Source organism: Mixophyes fleayi, chromosome 3 (genome assembly GCF_038048845.1).
Source record: "Mixophyes fleayi isolate aMixFle1 chromosome 3, aMixFle1.hap1, whole genome shotgun sequence".
Taxonomy (NCBI): domain Eukaryota; kingdom Metazoa; phylum Chordata; class Amphibia; order Anura; family Limnodynastidae; genus Mixophyes; species Mixophyes fleayi.
Window position 1 is genome coordinate 149,549,929 of NC_134404.1, and position 19,118 is coordinate 149,569,046.

Here is a 19,118-nt window from a genome sequence, read left to right on the forward strand (position 1 = left end):
TCCTCTCATCCCAGCCTGAGCTTCCCTCTCCCTATGCTCCATTCCAGGATGTCTTTTGCAAAGTTTCTTTAGAAATACTCCCTCCTCATCGCCTGTGGGATTGTTTAATCGAGTTGGTACTGGATAAACCCATTCCTAAAGGAAGAATCTACCTCCTTTCATTGCCTGAAATTTAAGCCATGTCACTCTACATCGCTGAAAACGTAAAATGTGGCTTTATCAGAAAATCTTCCTCCCCAGCTGAAGCCAGTTTCTTTTTTGTCAAGAAAAAGGATGGGACTCTGTGTCCCTGCATTGACTATCGGCAACTGAATGCCATAACCATCAAGAATTGGTACCCTCTTCCTCTTATCACTGAGTTATTCGATTGGATCAGTGGCTCTAAGATCTTTAAACTGGATCCCAGGGGAGCCTATAACCTTATTCGCATTTGCGAGGGTGATGAATGAAAGACTGCCTTTTGTACTCGCGAAGGACATTTTGAATATCTTGTTATGCCCTTCGGGCTTTTTAATGCCCTAGCAGTCTTCCAATCCTTAATCAACGAAGTCTTTCAAGACCCCCTTTACAGCTCTCTGGTAGTATACCTGGACAACATCTTGATTTTCTCTCTGGATCTCGTTTCTCACAGCGCTCACGTTAAGGAAGTACTTACCTGTCTTCAAACTAACCGGTTGTTCTGCAAGCTTGAAAAATGTGTATTCGAGGTCTCACAGATTCCATTCCTGGGATACATCGTCTCCGGCTCTGGCTTGCAGATGGATCCTGAAAGTTGTCTGCGATTCTCAATTGGTCTAGACCATTAGGCTTAAAGGCTGTGCAACGCTTCATCAGCTTCGCCAACTATTATAGACAATTTATTAGGCAATTCTCCACTCTGATTGCCCCCATTACCGCCCTCACCTGAAGGTCGGTTAATCCGAGGTTGTGGACTCCTGAAGTTATCACTGAATTCAAGGCCCTAAAGGAAGCATTCTCTGCAGCCCCTGTTCTAGTCCAGCCACTTCCTCGAGGTGGATGCCTCTTCTGCTGGCGTGGGAGCAGTACTTTCACAGGAATCATCTGCCAGCTCTTTTCGTCCCTGTGGATTCTTCTCCAGGAAATGTTCTCCATCCGAGCGTAACTATGGTACTGGGGACAAAGAGTTGCTTGTCATCAAATCTGCCTTGGAATAGTGGCACCACCTCCTTGAAGGAGCCATCCATCCAGTCACGGTATTCACCGACCACAAGAATCTTACTTACCTACAAAATGCCCGCTGTCTGAACCCTTGACAAGCTCGCTGGTCTTCGTTCTTTAGTCACTTTAATTTGAGGCTCACCTATTGCTCTGGTGTCCAGAATTTCTGTGCGGATGCCTTGTTCTGGTCCTTTGATAAATCTGACCTGTCCTTTGTCTCCGAACCTCGGTCTATACTTGAGCCCTCCAGCCTTATGGCCATTACTAGAACTGCCTCTAGAACTCCGCCTGCTGGTTGTTCTTACCTGGTCCAACATCTCCGTCTGAAGGCTCTTCATCCAGTTCATTTTGCGCTTTTGCAGGGCCTTTTATAAAGACCTGGGAGTCGAGCTGAAGTTTTCCTCAGGCTATCATCCGCAAACAATGGCCAGAACAAGCGTGTAAACCAAGACCTCAAGGTATTTCTCCGTTGTTTTTCCTCCAACAATCAATCGGAATGGAGTAAGCATCTCCCATGGGCTGAATTTGCTCATAATTACCACGTTCATAGCTCATCTGGCTTTTCTGCTTTCTACACAGTCTCTGCCTGTGCCTTTGTTCTATTTTCCTGCACGGTGCCAACCCGGATTCTATGACTTCACTACCTGGGAGGGCCACGATCTGCGTGCCTCTGCCGCAAAATCCAAACCTCCCTGTGGGGGTCCCTGGTGAAAACCACGGGCACGTTTAGACTCCACGCCTCCCTGTGTAGCGGTGCCAATACCAGAGGGTGGGTCCATTCTCACGGCCAGCCTGACACATACTGTGAGAAACCGGACAATGAATAAACAGGAAGCATACCAAAAGACTACCTTTAATGGCGTCCTGACCATTGGATTCTATACCATAAAGCACACCAAAAGCCTACCTTTAATGGGGACCTGATAAATGAGTGCTATACTGAAGAGGACACAGGGAAACTTAAAGGACAGGACAGAAATTAACTATTAACCACTGTATTCAGTACTTATAGATACAAAAGAGAAGAGCTGGAAAATTTCACATACAGGGAGTGGCCCATAGTGAAACGGAGAGGATGCACTTGTCAAGTCTTCCTTGTGTTATAGTCAATTAGGGACACCCAAAACATAAAAAGGGCACACAATAGGAAACTACCCCCCTGGAGCCTTATTCATTTCGGCAAGCAAAAATAACTTAAATTTAATTTTTTATAAAAACGCTCGTATTCAACTAGGAACTGATCTGAAGAAACATCTGTTGTTGAATACAGGTTTAGATGTGCTCTGCTCTAACAGATAATACACTGAAAGATACGTCCAATACCTATGTAGAAAATAAAGCTCCAAAAGAAAATTTCAATTAATGTAACCTCTTAATAGTATAATCATCAATGACAATACATTTAAAAACAAAGTGTATTTTGTCCCATTTAAAATACATTTATTTTGTTGTTCTGAATGTCTCCTGTACACAAAATGGAGCATTTTTAATGTTGCTCCTGATTGCAAAAGCTAGTTTGCACAAGCGATGGCCAAAATTATTAATCAGCGCTTACACCTGACCTGTAGCTGGTGCAAGTGATACCCAAAACTTAAATTGGACATGCTGTATGCGCTTGAGCTTGGCATACCCTTTCTGTATATAGACTACGTGCATATGCCCAGTACCCTGACCATTGCACCTATGAAATCATAGGCTGTAATAAGGGTCTTTTTCTTTTGAAGGTGAATGGGATATTGCTGCGTTCACTGGCATATGGTCCAGTTCTGAGCATGCACAGAGCAATGTTAAGTTAAATACAGTACATATCAGTCATTACATTCCTTAATTAATCAGGCACCTAATGTGCAACAGGCCTAATGTCTGACCTGGAGCCTAGGGGTCTAGTGCCTGAATCACAGGAAGTATCACAGGCTTACAGCCTTTTGAACTTGGTCCTCAGGCCTGCAGCCTGGTTAAATAAGTGCCTCACAGGCATAGTGTCTTATCAACTGGTGCCTCAGGCATAAATCCTGATTAACTTGTGCCCAGGTGCCTAACACCTGATCAACTGATGCCAAGGCCTAAGTAACTTGAACCCACAGGCCTAGCAGCCGATTAACTGATGCCACAGGCCTAATATCACACTTCTGGTATCACAGATGGAATCCAATAGCCATATAGTTCTAAAGTAAACAGGATTTATTTTGATATACAAATCTATAGTATCCAACAAGTGAAGTCAAAAGTCCCAAGGCAAATAAAGGTCTGGTAGAAGTATCTGACACTTACAATCCAGATCACAAAAGGGAGCAAAGTTCTGTGGAAATCCCTGGTTCAAATTCAAATACAATACACAAGCAAAGGCTTCAAAACAAAAAGTGTCTTTTATAGGCCCAAACATGAAATGAGATCCAAGATGGAATCTTCAATAGACAGTCCCGGCCATCTTGGATGAAGTCTATTCTAAGGGTAAGTTCATAACACCTAAAGCCGGATTAACTTGAGCCAGGGACTTAGCGCTCGAAAAAGCTGGTGCCACAGGTCCACTGTAAAGATGTCTGAGGGCCTTACCTGTTTCTTGCTGTTTATGACAGTGCAGAGGGTAACAGCGAAATCTGTTTTGCCTTCCCTCTGCTTCTTATTCTTTGGTGGATCGCCTCCCGCAATCTTGAGCCCGATGTCTTCTCTCTTCTTGGCGTGATTGTGCTGTCCTCTCTTCTTTCCTGGTCTCCAGCATCTTATTTTCTTTCTTCCTCTTTCTTGAGCTCCACCTATGGACTGACAACCGCCACTTGCATTTGCAAAATATAACTCGTTGAGAGTGGGCGGGTATTGCGGCAAGAATGTATTGGTGGCCTGTAATTGGAACAAAGAGAATCTGCTCAGATTCTCTTGGTACAAGGCCGGAAGACATTGTGACTGCTGTTTGTCACCAAGCAGGAGACATTTTGTTTTTCTTCCCTCAGGGTCCTCCGCACAGTGTAAAAATATGTTTCATAGTACCCTTTCATCATCATAATAGAACAATATAATTTTACTGAAATCATTGCACAAAGGAATTAAATGAATATTTTGATTCTTTTTTCAAACGCATGCACTGTTCCATATGCACTAACAGCTCCAATGTAGACAGAACAGTAACAATTTATGTGTCAGGAAATAGGCTTTCTTGTTAGTGATGTAGCTTAGTGATCAGGGAATGGTCTGAAATGTCTAGATTTCAAAATCTGGAACGCTGTAATGTATACAGTTCTAACAAAGTAAACATTGCAAATTGAAAGGTGTGCTTATGCAAGCAAAAATAGTTTAGCCCTAGTGTATAGTAAAGATAGACAGAGCTGCACTCAACTCTTGAATGGCAAGAGCTGCTTTAAATCAGGGTATCCCTCCCTGTATACCAAATTTGTAATGATTAATTAATGCGCTCAAGATTGCCTTCAATGTTCCTATGCATATGATAAAGGAGATGAGATGATCTTTAAATTATGTTTATTGCTAGGACCACCTATTACACTAAAACACTAAAGAAACTGAGTGTTCACCACACTAGAAAAAAATTGTAAAAAATACAAAACATGACAAAAAGACAATATAAAATTCAAAAGAAAAATAAGAATAAAGATAAAAATTGCAACATCTTGTTGATGGTTAGTAAAGTCCCATGGTGATAGAACCAAAACTAATTAAGGATAAACATGTGCACCAAACCAATAAACCTCAGTCCAACTGAACATATATCCATGAAAAATCATATGATCCAATCCTACAACTTGTTAGAAGTTATTCTGAGTAAAGTACTGCTGGATATAAAGTTACAGGTATTAGAGTCCCGAAAGAATCACTGTTCCTTATGTGTGCTGATCCCGATGAGACAGGCGCTACTGTGTTTGAGATCTTATGTTGCCCAAAAAGGCTGGTGAATTGTGTCATTAGATGAGTGTGGACAACGAATGGCTGGAATGGAGATGCAGTGTGTGGTGTGCGTTCCACAGTGGGACGCAAGACCTGTTACTTCCTGTGTGACGCCAAAAAAAGAGCCGTACCAACGCGTTTCATATGACGAGCAGTTTTTCTCAAGGGGGCTGTGTAGTGAACACTCTCAGTTTCTTTAGTGATTTAGTGTAATAGGTGGTCCTAGCAATAAACATAATTTTAAGATCACAGGTCTAGTGACCACACAGTTCTTACTAACATCCATTCCTCATCTCCTCTTTATCATATGCATATGAACATTGAAGGCAATCTTGAGCGCATTAATTAATCATTACAGACCTGGGGCCTGATTCATTAAGGATCTTAACTTAAGACACTTCTTATTTCAGTCTCCTGGACAAAACCATGTAAGGGGTGCAAATTAGTATTCTGTTTTGCACATGAGTTAAATACTGACTGTTTTTTCATGTAGCACACAAATACTTGATAGCTTATTTGTACACTGACATTTAAAGTTGATATTTGTGTGCTACATAAAAAAATAGTCAGTATTTAACGTATGTGTAAAACAGAATACTAATTTGCACCCCTTGCATGTAACATGGTTTTGTCCAGGAGACTTAAATAAGAAGTTTCTTGAGTTAAGATTCTTAATGAATCAGGCCCCTGGTGTATAAAAGCATTAATTGTTACCAAAAATAGAAATATATATTATTATTATAATATGTAATATGATTTTATTGTACTTGGGATTATTATTGTGGGTGTCAGAAATGTGAGTGTGTGCGTGTGTATGTATGTATACGCATATATGTGTATATATATGTATATATATATCTAATATATATAAGCCTAGCGGCGTGTGTTTGTGTGTGTGTGTGGAAAAAACAATTTTCTCAGAAAGGGCTCATCCAATTGACCTGAAATTTGGTATACTGACATTATTTGACAAAAAAATTATAATAGTGAAGTCAGTTAACTCCCATCATCCCCCCTTCCCCCGTGGGAGGGGTAGTAAAGGCTAAATTTACCAGTTGAGGGCTCAAACTCTTGACCGTGTGGGTATTTATTTACCAGAGCCTGTGTTTGGTCATGGACAATTGTATGTCGCATTTTCACGAGTACGGAGAAGCAGTGATGTGAAAGTGCAGGTTATGAATACTGCCCTTCAAGGAAGACTGATTGAGCACAGCGATAAGGTGTTTAGCAGAACCGTTGTGTATCGAGAGGTTTTAGAACAGTAAGACGATGGAGATTAAGGATGAGGTGATGAAGATGAAGGATGAGGTGATGGAGAAGAATGATGAGGTGGTGACATGTGGACAAAACCACGTTAAAAAAGGGTGCTTACGTCGGGAAGTAACGCTCTTCCCCTGAGGAGGCCTGGCCTAGCCCCAAATGCATGACAATAACCTTTTTAACACCTTAAGTAGCTTGATTTGACTAGAATGCATGAGTATCATGCACGGGTTAACTTGTATATATGTATATATATATATATATATATATATATATATATATATATATATTTATATAAAAATTTATATAGCCTGTGCTTCTATGATGTGTATCCTAAAGAAAAGACAAGCTTCAAATTCAAGTTTATCAAACAATAATAGCAGCATTAGTGTTAATTGTGTATGTACTTTTTTATTTAACTCCATTTTATTTTTAATTAAAGTTTAAATATCACTCTTTTGTTGCTTAAGAAAGTGGTATCTTGCTTAAGGACTGAATGAACTTCTGTATTTATGACGTTGCTAGATTTTTCAATAGTTTTGGATTAATAGTTGAATTGGAAACAATTGAATGCTTAATCATCAAGCGCACACACTGGGTTTTCTATAATGGAAATCAATTTCATTCTTACTGTAGCTCTGCGTAAACTCCATGTGCACCTATTTCAACAATTGAATTACTTAGTTACGCAATAAATCTATTAGTTACTGCATGTAGTTTTTCAAAGTGGAGTAACTGTATTTAATTCAGAAACTGATACTAATCTAGTGTGCAGTAATAGATAAAGTAAAGACAGTAGTTTTAGCATGAAAAATCGACTACTCTTTGAGTTGTTCGCATCGAAAAATGTTTCCGACTCTACATAGCAAGGACGTTTTTTCTTGTATGCATCCTTTCCAATCCATGGCAAAGGTGTATATGCGTTCACCTTTAAATGATCCCCATTATCTTTTACTATTGTATTTTGGGCTTGATACATTTTAAAGCTGCATTACAGGCTGGAGCTAATTGACTTAAACACACTATCCCCACCCATAGGTCTTGGAATAATGGCTATGGGGTGGAAGCAGTATTCTTGTAGTGGTTTGCTGTGCTAATCCTATCCCTATTCCTTCCCCAACCATACCAAAGAGCAGATTAATTGACTGTTGTTGATCCAGTTCTATTTATTCTGCCAAATGTGAATTTACAATTACGATTACAGTGTGGAATGGTATTCTGGAGTACAGCAAACTAAAAGAGGACCTCAAAGATTGTGTCGCTAGAATTTCACATCTCTGCAAAATGATCTGCTCCACCTTGAACTCAGGGCCTGTGCTAGGGTCCACAGCGCCCTAGGCATTGTTAAAAAAGCGGCGCACCCCCCCCCCCCGCAAAAATCGCCTCCTCCCTCCTCTCCTTACCTTGTCTCACCACCGCCGCCTCTCTGCTCCGTCTCCTCCCCTCCACTCACTGACACTAGTAAGTGGAGGGGAGGAGACGGAGCAGAGAGGCGGCGGTGGCTGCAAAATAGCCTCTTCCCCCCCCCTCCCCGTCCATCTGAATGCTGTGTGGCGGCCGTGACAGGTATGGTCAGCGGTCGCCGCACAGTTTTAAAGCATTTTAGAATACTGTGGCGCCCTCCAGGCGCCCTCCAGAGCCCGGCGCCCTAGGCAAGTGCCTAACCTTGCCTAATGGGAGCGCCGGGCCTGCTTGAACTCGATCTGCTTGATATTTCATCACTACTGACCACATCTCTAGTCATCTATCTACAGTTATGTATGATGCAGCTGTAATGCTTATTTCTAATCCATAAAAGGGCAGTGATGTGAATTGTGTCAGCCTATTTCATTATTAAGTATTCATGTTAAAATATTTACAAAGTCAATGGCATCGAGTCTTATTCTAGGTAGTTATTACACAACTGTAATCCATATGTTAAAATTCAAGTGCTACATTCTAAAACAGGGGCAACAATTATATTATTGCCAATAGCACAGGCCTGTGACTGAGTGGGGGTTTATGTGAAGAGCCTCAGTCTTGTTCAGTCTAGTAGCAGTAGATTTTTCCCATTAAGTTGTAGTACCTAGTACAAAGATTTTAATTAGGCAAAATAATTTATTAGTGGATTTACCATTTAAAAAAATGTAGGAAGCCAATCAGAACCTCCTATGACTGTGATAATCTATCCAGTCAAATTACTGACTATATAAAATATATTATATTCTATTAGTATATGGGAGATTTCACACTTGTGTATAAATGCTACAATACCTTAATCATAATGAGTCTACTTGTCTTTTAGTATCAGTGGCCCTTCCAGTCCATTATGTAATGATGTTGACACATGTCTGAAATTAACTGTTTTCCATTAAAAAGGTTTGTTATTTAGTGAAGACAAAAAAATGGCTATAATTTTATATTTTTAAATGGTGACCACTTAGATGGAGGCTACAATTTAAGACACATTACACAAGATCAATATTATTTTAAAAACAGTACATGTTACATAACATTTAGCTGAATATGATAAGGTAACTACCATGATATAGCCAAGCTAATCAGAAAATATGTCAGTAACACCACTACTGATAACATAAAATAGTGTGATTCCCTACTGGGTAACAATAAAAATAGTCTGCTATTTCCCCAGTGTGGCAAAGTGTCACAGTGTTTAAACTTCATTACCAACACTTTTGTGAACAATGCTCCCTTAATAAGAAACATCTTCCAATGATCACAGAACATTTAGAACTCAAATATTGTTGGCACGATGGAAAAACTACTGTTTTGTGACATAGTGGGAAATTTCAATAAAATATGTTGAATATATAAATTGTTGTGTAATAGTTGTGCTGATCACATTGACTGTCCTGTTCATCATGATTCCATAGATTACAATAAAAATAAATAGTATTAATGTTAAAATGGCTATTCCTGATATTCCTGACAAGAGTCTCAGGCATATGGAGAAATAATCTGGATTACATTTGTAGACATAAAAGTGACACTGAATATTAAGAAATACTAACAAGACTCATTTATGTAGAAAATGTACAGTGTAAGGATTCAGTACATGTAATAATATTAAGGTGAATTGGATTTATTACTTTACATAGTGAAGTACAATTTACTGTTGTCTTAAAAGCTTGAATATCCTTTCTTTGGACGTCCAGGTCCTGATTGATTCAGTAATGTAAATGCCGATACATGCCATCTTGCGAAAAAAGCCCTGTGCACATGACCAGAAGCGGAGTAGACACTAGTGAACGCAAAGCACAAAGGACCCTTACTACAGCCTATGATTTTATGGGCGGAACAGGGAGGGTACTTGGTGTATGCATGTAGTCAAAGTACAGTAAGAGTGTACCATGCTCGAGTACTCACAGCAAAGTCCGATTTAAGCTTTGGGCATTTCAAAAGTAAATGTTTTACTGTTGTATCACTTGCACTAGCGCATACAAGCTAGAACATGTGTTACCAACTGATCATCTCTCTGCAAGTACCCTGCATTGTCAAAGTGCATATCTTTCTGCAAATACCCTGCATTATCAAATGATCAACTCTCAACAAAACTGGTTATCCTGATAATCTGTACCTGCAGTTATCCTGGTGTGCTGTGTCTCCAGCTCTTCAGATAAACATTGTTATTCTAACAACCTGTACATGCAGTCATCCTGTTGTGCCAGGTCTCCAGCTTCCCAGCTAAATCTGGTTATCCTGACAACATGCACCCGCAGTCATCCAGTTGTGTCTGGTCTCCAGTTCCTCAGGTAAACCTGGTTATCCTAACAACCTGTACCTGAAGTCCTTCTGTTGTGCCTGATATTCAGCATCTCCAACTAAACCTGCTTATTGTAACAAACCTGTACTTAAACCTGTGTGCCAGGTATCCAGTACTCCTGTTCCTCAACTAATCTGGTAATCCTGGTATCCTGTTTCAATGGACTTGTGTTAAAAGCCTTACCATTAACTGCATCTCATTTTTACCTGTGTGACCTGTGTTTAAATTAAACCACTTTGTTTCATTCACATTAATTTCCATGGTCTTCATATTGCGAATACTGACAGGAGACATTCATAACATACTAATAAATGTATTTTATTGGGGGATGGGGATTGAAGAAAACATTTTTTTTCTTTTTTTAATGCATTGGCCAGGTGACATTAATTTAATTTTTTTCTGTGCATTCCTTTGTGACTTTATATTTTATATATGTATTGGATGTATAATACAGTGTATAGTCTGTTAGACCAGACCATACCTAGACACATATTCAACAAAAAAAGATATCTTCCTATCCGCTCCTTGTTGAATACGGATGTGCATTTGCCCAATTTACATGCCTTTAAAAAAAACCACAAGATCGAGTTTAGCAACAAACCATATTGTAGAAATGCCAAGTTCTGATGGTACAATCTTCCATTTCTGCTTTTGCTTCATCTTTCCATCATCATCATCATCATCAACATTTATTTATATAGCGCCAGCAGATTCCGCAGCGCTTTATAATTGGGAACAAACATTAATAAGACAATACTGGGTAATACATACAGAGAGGTAAGAGAACCCTGCTCGCAAGCTTACAATCTATAGGACAATGGGAGTTTGAAACACAAGGGCATGTGCTACATCATATTGCTCAATGGACCAGCTAAAATGCAAAGATAAAAGTATTGAGTGGGCTGTGTGTGTGGCAATGTTGGTCAGAGGGTTGTTGTCTTGCGTTAGCTGTGTAGAGGATGGTAATAGGGTAATCTAGGGAATTTAGATGGTAGTTGAGGAATATCATAACCTTGTCTGAAGAGGTGGGTTTTCAGTGAACGCTTGAAGGTTTGAAGACTAGAGGATGTGATGAGAGTGGAAGAGAGACGTAGATCTTGTGCAGAACGGAGGTGTCGAGGAGGGAGATATTTTGAGACAAGTGAGGAAATGTATGTCGGTGCAATTTTGTTGATGGCCTTATAAGTTAGTAGAAGAATTTTATATTGGATTCGTTAAAATACAGGCAGCCAATGTAGAGACTGACAGAGTGGCTCAGCAGAGGAATAACGGTTTGCAAGGAAAATCAGTCTAGCCGCTGCGTGCAAAATAGATTGTAGAGGTTCAAGTCTGACTTTGGGAAGACCAGTAAGGAGGGAATTCCATTTCTCAATGTATTTGAAAATTTGCATTTTGTGTAATACCTAGAGCTGACATGATAGCGTTCACTTCCTTCTGCTGTGTGGTGTGGTTGGGGGTAGGGATGGGAACACTTAAGGCCAAATCCTGAGACATATTATAGAGTTGATGCAGTCCTAGACACTGAATGAATATGCCCTAAATGATTAATTGTGGAGTACTCTATCTTATGTTCTTATATATTCTACCTTTTTTTTTTATTAGGATGCATGATACGGTTGGAGCAGTAGCAATTGATTCAGAGGGCAACCTTTCATGTGGCACATCAACTGGAGGGATAACAAATAAAATGGTTGGACGTGTTGGAGACAGTCCAATTGTTGGTATGAGTCATTAAAAAAATAAGCCAAATTCATAAAATATTTGTCAAACAGAACAGAAGAACAAGACATATGAAAACAACAGTGAAAGTAAACACTTTAGTATGTAGGTAAATTGGCTATATATCCATTGGTGGTTTGCTAGAGAACTCTACAGGGCCTGGGCAATAATTATTAAAATGAAATACAACTGTATTGTACATAGTGTTGATTACTGTCAAGAAAAAAAATGTACTTTTTACTTTTCTCACTCTGAAACACGAGAAGAGGCTCCTGGGGTTACAAACTGCTTTGAAACGGCATCAGCCTTGATATTGCGAGTAACGATATGTGTAGCAGGGTTACTAAGATTACAATCCTGAAATACTAACACAAAAAAGAATGTACCATTGACACAATTTATATATATATATATATATATATATAATGATTTAATAATAATTTTGTTACTTAGCTTCAATTAAGTTGAGAAGTCTAAGGAATGTCTTCACAGATATCATGAGCCGCAACGATTTGAGTAGATCTTGTTCACGGCTAATGTCCTGGCAGCTGAGACATCACTTTCAGATGTCGAGTCCCAGCCATTGCCAGAAAGACCAGGGCACTGTCCTCTCTGCTGCCGCATCCTGGCAATTAGCCTGTCAGCTGGCTTTTATCTATTTAATTCACTGCCTCCTGAGGTAGGAGGGGAGGGTCTAGGCTGACACTCTGATTGGCCCTCTTCTGTATTTAAGGCAGGGAGGTCTTAGCCTCCCTCCCGGTTATAGTGTTGTGCCTCTGCATTAACTGAACTGCTACCTGTCTCTGTGGAATGTAATGGTGTTATGGAGGACAGATGTCACTGATAATGAAGTATACTACTATGATTCTGCAATAGAATCTTGACCAGGTGACAGTGTTGGGTATATTCTCAAAGGGTGGATCTGTCAAAGGTAGATAAATAATTGGATGAAAGAAGTACATTAATAATTTCTGTAGATTGCAATCAGTTGTGATGCAATTCATATGCAACATAATTTATTATAAGAGGGCCAATCAGAGTGGCAGCCTAGACACTCCCCACCTACCTCATTTTCCAGGGTCACCTCAGTCGAAAGTTTACCACACTTCAACACAGTAGGAACACATCTGACACATAAGTCAATTACTACAAAGACGGCAACATAAGGATAAGGAGCTCACCTATACTAGCAATCATTTCTTGTACCCATTGCCTCAGACCTGAGAACCATATTGCTGTGTTTAACCATGAAAACCATCCCGCTACCTTTTCTCCAATTTCATACAATGAAGAATTATGATTCTTTAGGAATTCCTATTTTAACTGTAAGATTTTGTTTATCTTATGGTTAATTACTTCTTTTGGATCATCTGTATTATTGGTGATGTATGTAAAACACAACACCAAATTGGGTAGCTAACGTAACACAGTATCCACCAGTAATAGATGTAAGATAATTTAAAACCAGCCTATGTTGAACTAACTCCTTTTTGTAAGCCTGTAGCTCCTTATCCATATACCTGAAGGTGCCGTCATACATCTCGGTAATATTGTCAATCAATTTAGCCAGGTTTTGTATATACTTAAAATTTAGACTTCCCTGAGTGGTCTTGGTAGGGTCCAATGTGACCATAATTTGAAATCATATAGTTTCAGCAATTAACTTTTTAACTGCAGGTTCTTCACCTGGAATCATGTTTCATTTGCCACGGTATTCATACTGTGGATATACGTATGGAGGTGAGGTCATTCTATGGATATCAGAAATTTCATCGTGTGTAGTTAACCATGTGTAGTTAACCATGTGTAGGCCCTTCTCCCACAAATATAATACACATCATCTGGGAGGATATAAGGCACAGTAGTATTAGTTATAACATTACACAAAGTCTTGACAAAACTCCCCATGCCTAGCATCCCCATTTGGTTTTGGCATGCATGACATTCTGACTATAACTCAAAGGAACTTTGAGTTATTGTAACACCAGATTGACTGGAAACGATATAAAAGATAGACATGGGAGACAATCGTGTTATCCTTCGTTAAAGCTGCAGGCGAAACGTACGTCGGGCGTAGTGACGTCATTCTTGACGCCACAGATCCGGACGTAGTGCCCTATAGCGGCTTTACAGCAGTGGTGATTATCATACCAATGTTAGTATCCACACCTCTCAGAATTAATAACAGGATCTAGTTTATTTAGCAACGGCTCTATAAATTGGCAATAGTATTAGGATTGTACATGAGCGGTAGACATATTTTAATTCTGCCACTCTGATAGCGCCTATTAGAAAAGACTGCCATTTAGCTCCCAATAGAGGTCGGAGGTGTGGGATACAATGTGGCCACTATTCATTTGGAATTTCAATCTAGATCAATGTATATGCCATATTTAGAGCTCCTATATCTAATATAAAGGACATTATTATTTTCTGATGTAATATAATGTAACATGTAATTACCAACATATATAAAGATGTGATATATCTAATCAGGAAACATGATACCGTTGACCTTTAGGGAATAAACTGTAATACTTTATTACTAATATGTGAAATTAGGGGCTAGATTTACTAAATTGCGGGTTTGAAAAAGTGGAGATGTTGCCTATAGCAACCAATCAGATTCTAGCTATCATTTATTTAGTGCATTCTACAAAATGACAGCTAGAATCTGATTGGTTGCTATAGGCAACATCTCCACTTTTCAAACCTGCAGTTTAGTAAATATACCCCATGATCTGATACAGGCATTTTCATTTTATATATATAAAGAGACATAATCCTTCTTATTATTATTGCACAAACTACATACTTCTTTTTGACAATCACTGCTCCTCTATGACCAGCAAGATTGGTAGCCAGGGCCGGACTGGGACTAAAGATCAGCCCTGGCATTTAAAGCTCACAGGCCCACGTGTTGTGGGCTCCATGCACTATATTGTTGCACACTGATGCTGGCGCAGTACAACAAGATGTAGTATGAGTGTGTGTGGGGGGGGGGGTATTTATTTCTCCTAATGACCCTCAACATTACATTGTTAGCATCCCAATTACATCAATAAATACCATGACAATACATTATTAGTACCCAAATTACACCAATAAATAACCCCCCACACACACTCATACTACATCAATCACCGCCACATAACAGCAACCGGCATCACCCCCCACATTACAGCAACCGGCATCAACCCCACATTACAGCAACCGGCATCAACCCCACATTACAGCAACCAGCATCACCCCCCACATTACAGCATCCAGCATCACCCCCCACATTACAGCAACCGGCATCACCCCCCACATTACAGCAACCGGCATCACCCCCCACATTACAGCATCCAGCATCACCCCCCCTCATTACAGCAACCGGCATCACCCCCCACATTACAGCATCCAGCATCACCCCCCACATTACAGCAACCAGCATCACCCCCCCACATTACAGCAACCAGCATCACCCCCCACATTACAGCAACCGGCATCACCCCCCACATTACAGCAACCGGCATCACCCCCCGCATTACAGCATCCAGCATCACCCCCCACATTACAGCAACCGGCATCACCCCCCACATTACAGCAACCGGCATCACCCCCCACATTACAGCATCCAGCATCACCCCCCACATTGCCACCACCACGCCACCCCATACAGCAATACCACCAATTATACAGACGCCACTGTAGGAAACAATGTTTTGCTTTTTTCAAATCTCCCACAAAATAGCAACAACGAACAGAGTACTTACACACACACATAGGTAACAGGTACCATTTTCCCTCAATTAAATAGTAATGGCAGAATTTTCATGAATCATTCCACATGAAATAAAAATAACATATATCTAAAAAAACATAACTATTGAATGATCAGTTGAACCCACACGGCCGCATTAAAAATATTTTCATCTACAGCAAAATGTAAGAGAAAAATATTTTTGTTTTACTACAGTAATTGGATATGCGTCTTTTCTATTCATTTTAAATAACACAGTATATAAATTAAGGGGGATAGAGGAGGTGGGTGAGAAATTAATTGTATGTGATCCATCAGTTTGATTAGTTAGGAAACATTTAGATTATTTACCTGGAGACGTCTACCCCCTTGACTCACAGGCATGGCTGACAAGAGGAATTTTGGGCCCCGAAACAGCAACTTCTTTGGGCTCCCATCATATTCAACAATGAAAGACTTGCCTTTGGCAGAAGTTCATATGATGCCACAACGTAGTGTGCCCAGTTCATATTATACCACATCGTAGTGCCCCTAGGTCATATTATGCCACATAGTATTACCCTCAATTCATATTTGGTCATGCAGAAGTGCCCACAAATCATATTATGGCATAGTAGTGCCTCCAAATCATATTATGCCACAATAGTGACCCCAAATAACATTATGCCATAGTAGTGCCCCAAATCATTAGTAAAGCTCAGACAAAAACTCATTCACAAATAAAAATTGGTACAGCATATCAGATACTGAGTGTGAGTCCCAAGAGCAGCTTAATACATCATTTACAATGCAAACAAAAATAGATATATTGACACAATTACAGATAAAATTTATGACAAGCAATGTTTTTTCCTCTTAATTAAAAATCTCTGTACAGATAAATATGCAAAAAACATTACAGCGCAATAATAAGCAATACATAGTGTTAAACATTATTGGATACGCTTTAGTGTCCCCAGTTCAAGAAAGGATGGTTAAAAACATATTGCACACGAGAAAATATATGAACTTACCTGATTATGGCATCCTGTGTTCTGTTCTCCTACTGGGCGCGCTGGGCGAGGAGGGATCAGCAGCTGTCAGCTCACACAGGCAGTCGGGAGCAGGAATAGAGGGCAGTGGTCGAAGCAGAAATTTAGGAGTGGGGGTATAGAAAATATAAGTGAATGGAGTATGAAGGCTTGATTTTTTATTTTTTTTAACACTTGTCCCCTCTGTGCATTTCCATTCTTCATTATTACTTGTGTTTTATGATAGCTGCATCCCTGACATTCAAATTCTTAAGATGTCTCTCCCTTTACACTTTCTTTTACCTATGCCCCTGCACCATCTTCTCCTTTGTCCCTCTCTCCTTTCTCCGCTGGCTCTCACACATCTTCCTGTACCACCTACTCCCCTGGCTCTCTCACATGTCTTCCTGCACCCTCTACCCCCCGGCTCTCTCACTCCTCTTCCTGCACCCCGTTCCACCCTGGCTCTCTCACCCCCTCTCCCACCGCCCCCTTCACCCTGGCTTTCTCACCCCCTCTCCCAGCGCCCCCTTCCCCTTTGGCTTTCTCACCCCCTCTCCCAGAACCCCCTTCCCCTTTGGCTCTCTCACCCCCTCTCCCAGTGCCCCCTTCCCCTTTGGCTCTCTCACCCCCTCTCCCAGTACCCCTTCCCCTTTGGCTCTCTCACCCCCTCTCCCAGCACCCCCTTCCCCTTTGGCTCTCTCACCCCCTCTTCCAGAACCCCCTGGCTCTCTCACTCCCTCTCCCAGCACCCCCTTCCCCTTCGGCTCTCTCACCCCCTCCCCCAGCACCCCCTGGCTATCTCACCCCCTTTCCCAGCACCCCATGGCTCTCACTCCCTTTCCCAGCACCCCATGGCTCTCACTCCCTCTCCCAGCACCCCCTGGCTCTCACCCCCTGGCTATCTCACCCCCTTTCCCAGTACCCCATGGCTCTCACCCCCTCTCCCAGCACTCCCTGGCTCTCACCCCCTCTCCCAGCACCCCCTGGCTATCTCACCCCCTTTCCCAGCACCCCATGGCTCTCACCCCCTCTCCCAGCACCCCCTGGCTCTCACCCCCTTTCCCAGCACCCCATGGCTCTCACCCCCTCTCCCAGCACCCCTGGCTATCTCACCCCCTTTCCCAGCACCCCCTGGCTATCTCTCCCCCTTTCCCAGCACCCTATGGCTCTCACCCCCTCTCCCAGCACCCCATGGCTCTCACCCCCTCTCCCAGCACCCCCTGGCTCTCACCCCCTCTCCCAGCACCCCATGGCTCTCACCCCCTCTCCCAGCACCCCATGGCTCTCACCCCCTCTCACAGCACCTCCTGGCTCTCACCCCCTCTCCCAGCACCCCCTGGCTATCTCACCCCCTTTCCCAGCACCCCATGGCTCTTTCACACTCTTGACCCCCCCCCCCCCGCGCGAGAATGAGGGCACCCCCGCGACCCCCCCCCTCCCTCTCCCCCCCCAAAAAAATTGTGGCACCCCCGTAAAAATCGCAGCCCCCCTCCCCGAAAATCGCCCCCCCCCCCCAAAAAATCGCTGCACACTCGCGAAAATCGTGGCACCCCTTCCCCCCCCACCCCCGAAAATCGCGGGGAGGAACCAGCCACCAAGAAGATGGGAGGAGTTGGGCCGGCCCATCCAGCCATCGGCCCTTCTGGCATTTGCCAGAAGTGCCAGATGGCCAGTCCGGCCCTGTTGGTGGCAGAATATATATTACTCTCCAAGCCATATATAACTTAACTGAAGATTAGGTAGAACCAATGTTAATGGGTTAGATATCTAGTGGGACTTTACAACAACACTGCTAGTATCCATGATTGGATGATCAGTGATATATTGAACAAATTTTCAGCAGTAGAGTGTAATCTACTCCCAGTATTAGTGATACTAACAATTCCAATATATATGCTTTGAGGTACACTGAAGGGTCCGTCTAGTTTTTAATCTATCATTCTTTGTTTGTATACTCATTATTTGTTTTTTTAATATTTCACCAACATTTGATCTCTTGTCTGATATTTGTATATCTGAATTATATTCTGCTACAAATGTAAAAAATATATAAAAATAGCATAAGAATTTTATTTCATATAAGATAAATACTGTATATAGTCCATTGGATAACCAGATGTTATATAAATACAGTCTTTCAAGAGTCTAAATGAGAATGACTCTAATTTTGTTTTTTAGACAAGCACATTTATATTGAATTCTGGCATTTGGCGAAGTCCACTAGTATCTTGTAAATACTTCATTTAAATCTCCATATTAAAACTTGATTACTGCCAAAATGATTTGATTATCAATTAAGTTCTACCAAGCATAGAAAGGATCTGGACATACATCAAAATAAAAACACTGTCCAGAAGTAGTTTGCTTTTTATTTGATTGCTTACTGCTACCTTAAAATATGTTTTGTCAACAGTTGCCAATGTATATCTGGTAGAGGATTACTAGAATTAGAAATGCTTTGTAACTTTTCACTACAGTTATTTGGCATTGGATACATTTGTTGCTTGATTTGCATTTTATACATGTTTAAAAAGTACTGGAAACA

The 19,118-nt window shown here is 41.2% G+C and overlaps 1 protein-coding gene across 2 annotated transcripts in view; it reads left to right on the top strand.

Moving 5' to 3' along the window:
- The window catches only part of LOC142144111 (isoaspartyl peptidase/L-asparaginase-like), a 198,401-nt gene that overhangs the window by 165,720 nt on the left and 13,563 nt on the right, over positions 1-19,118 (top strand). For both annotated transcript variants that reach the window (XM_075202571.1, XM_075202572.1), the window contains exon 5: positions 11,699-11,817. In XM_075202571.1, coding sequence (XP_075058672.1) covers positions 11,699-11,817 — 119 coding nt within the window. The remainder of the gene's footprint in view (positions 1-11,698; positions 11,818-19,118) is intronic.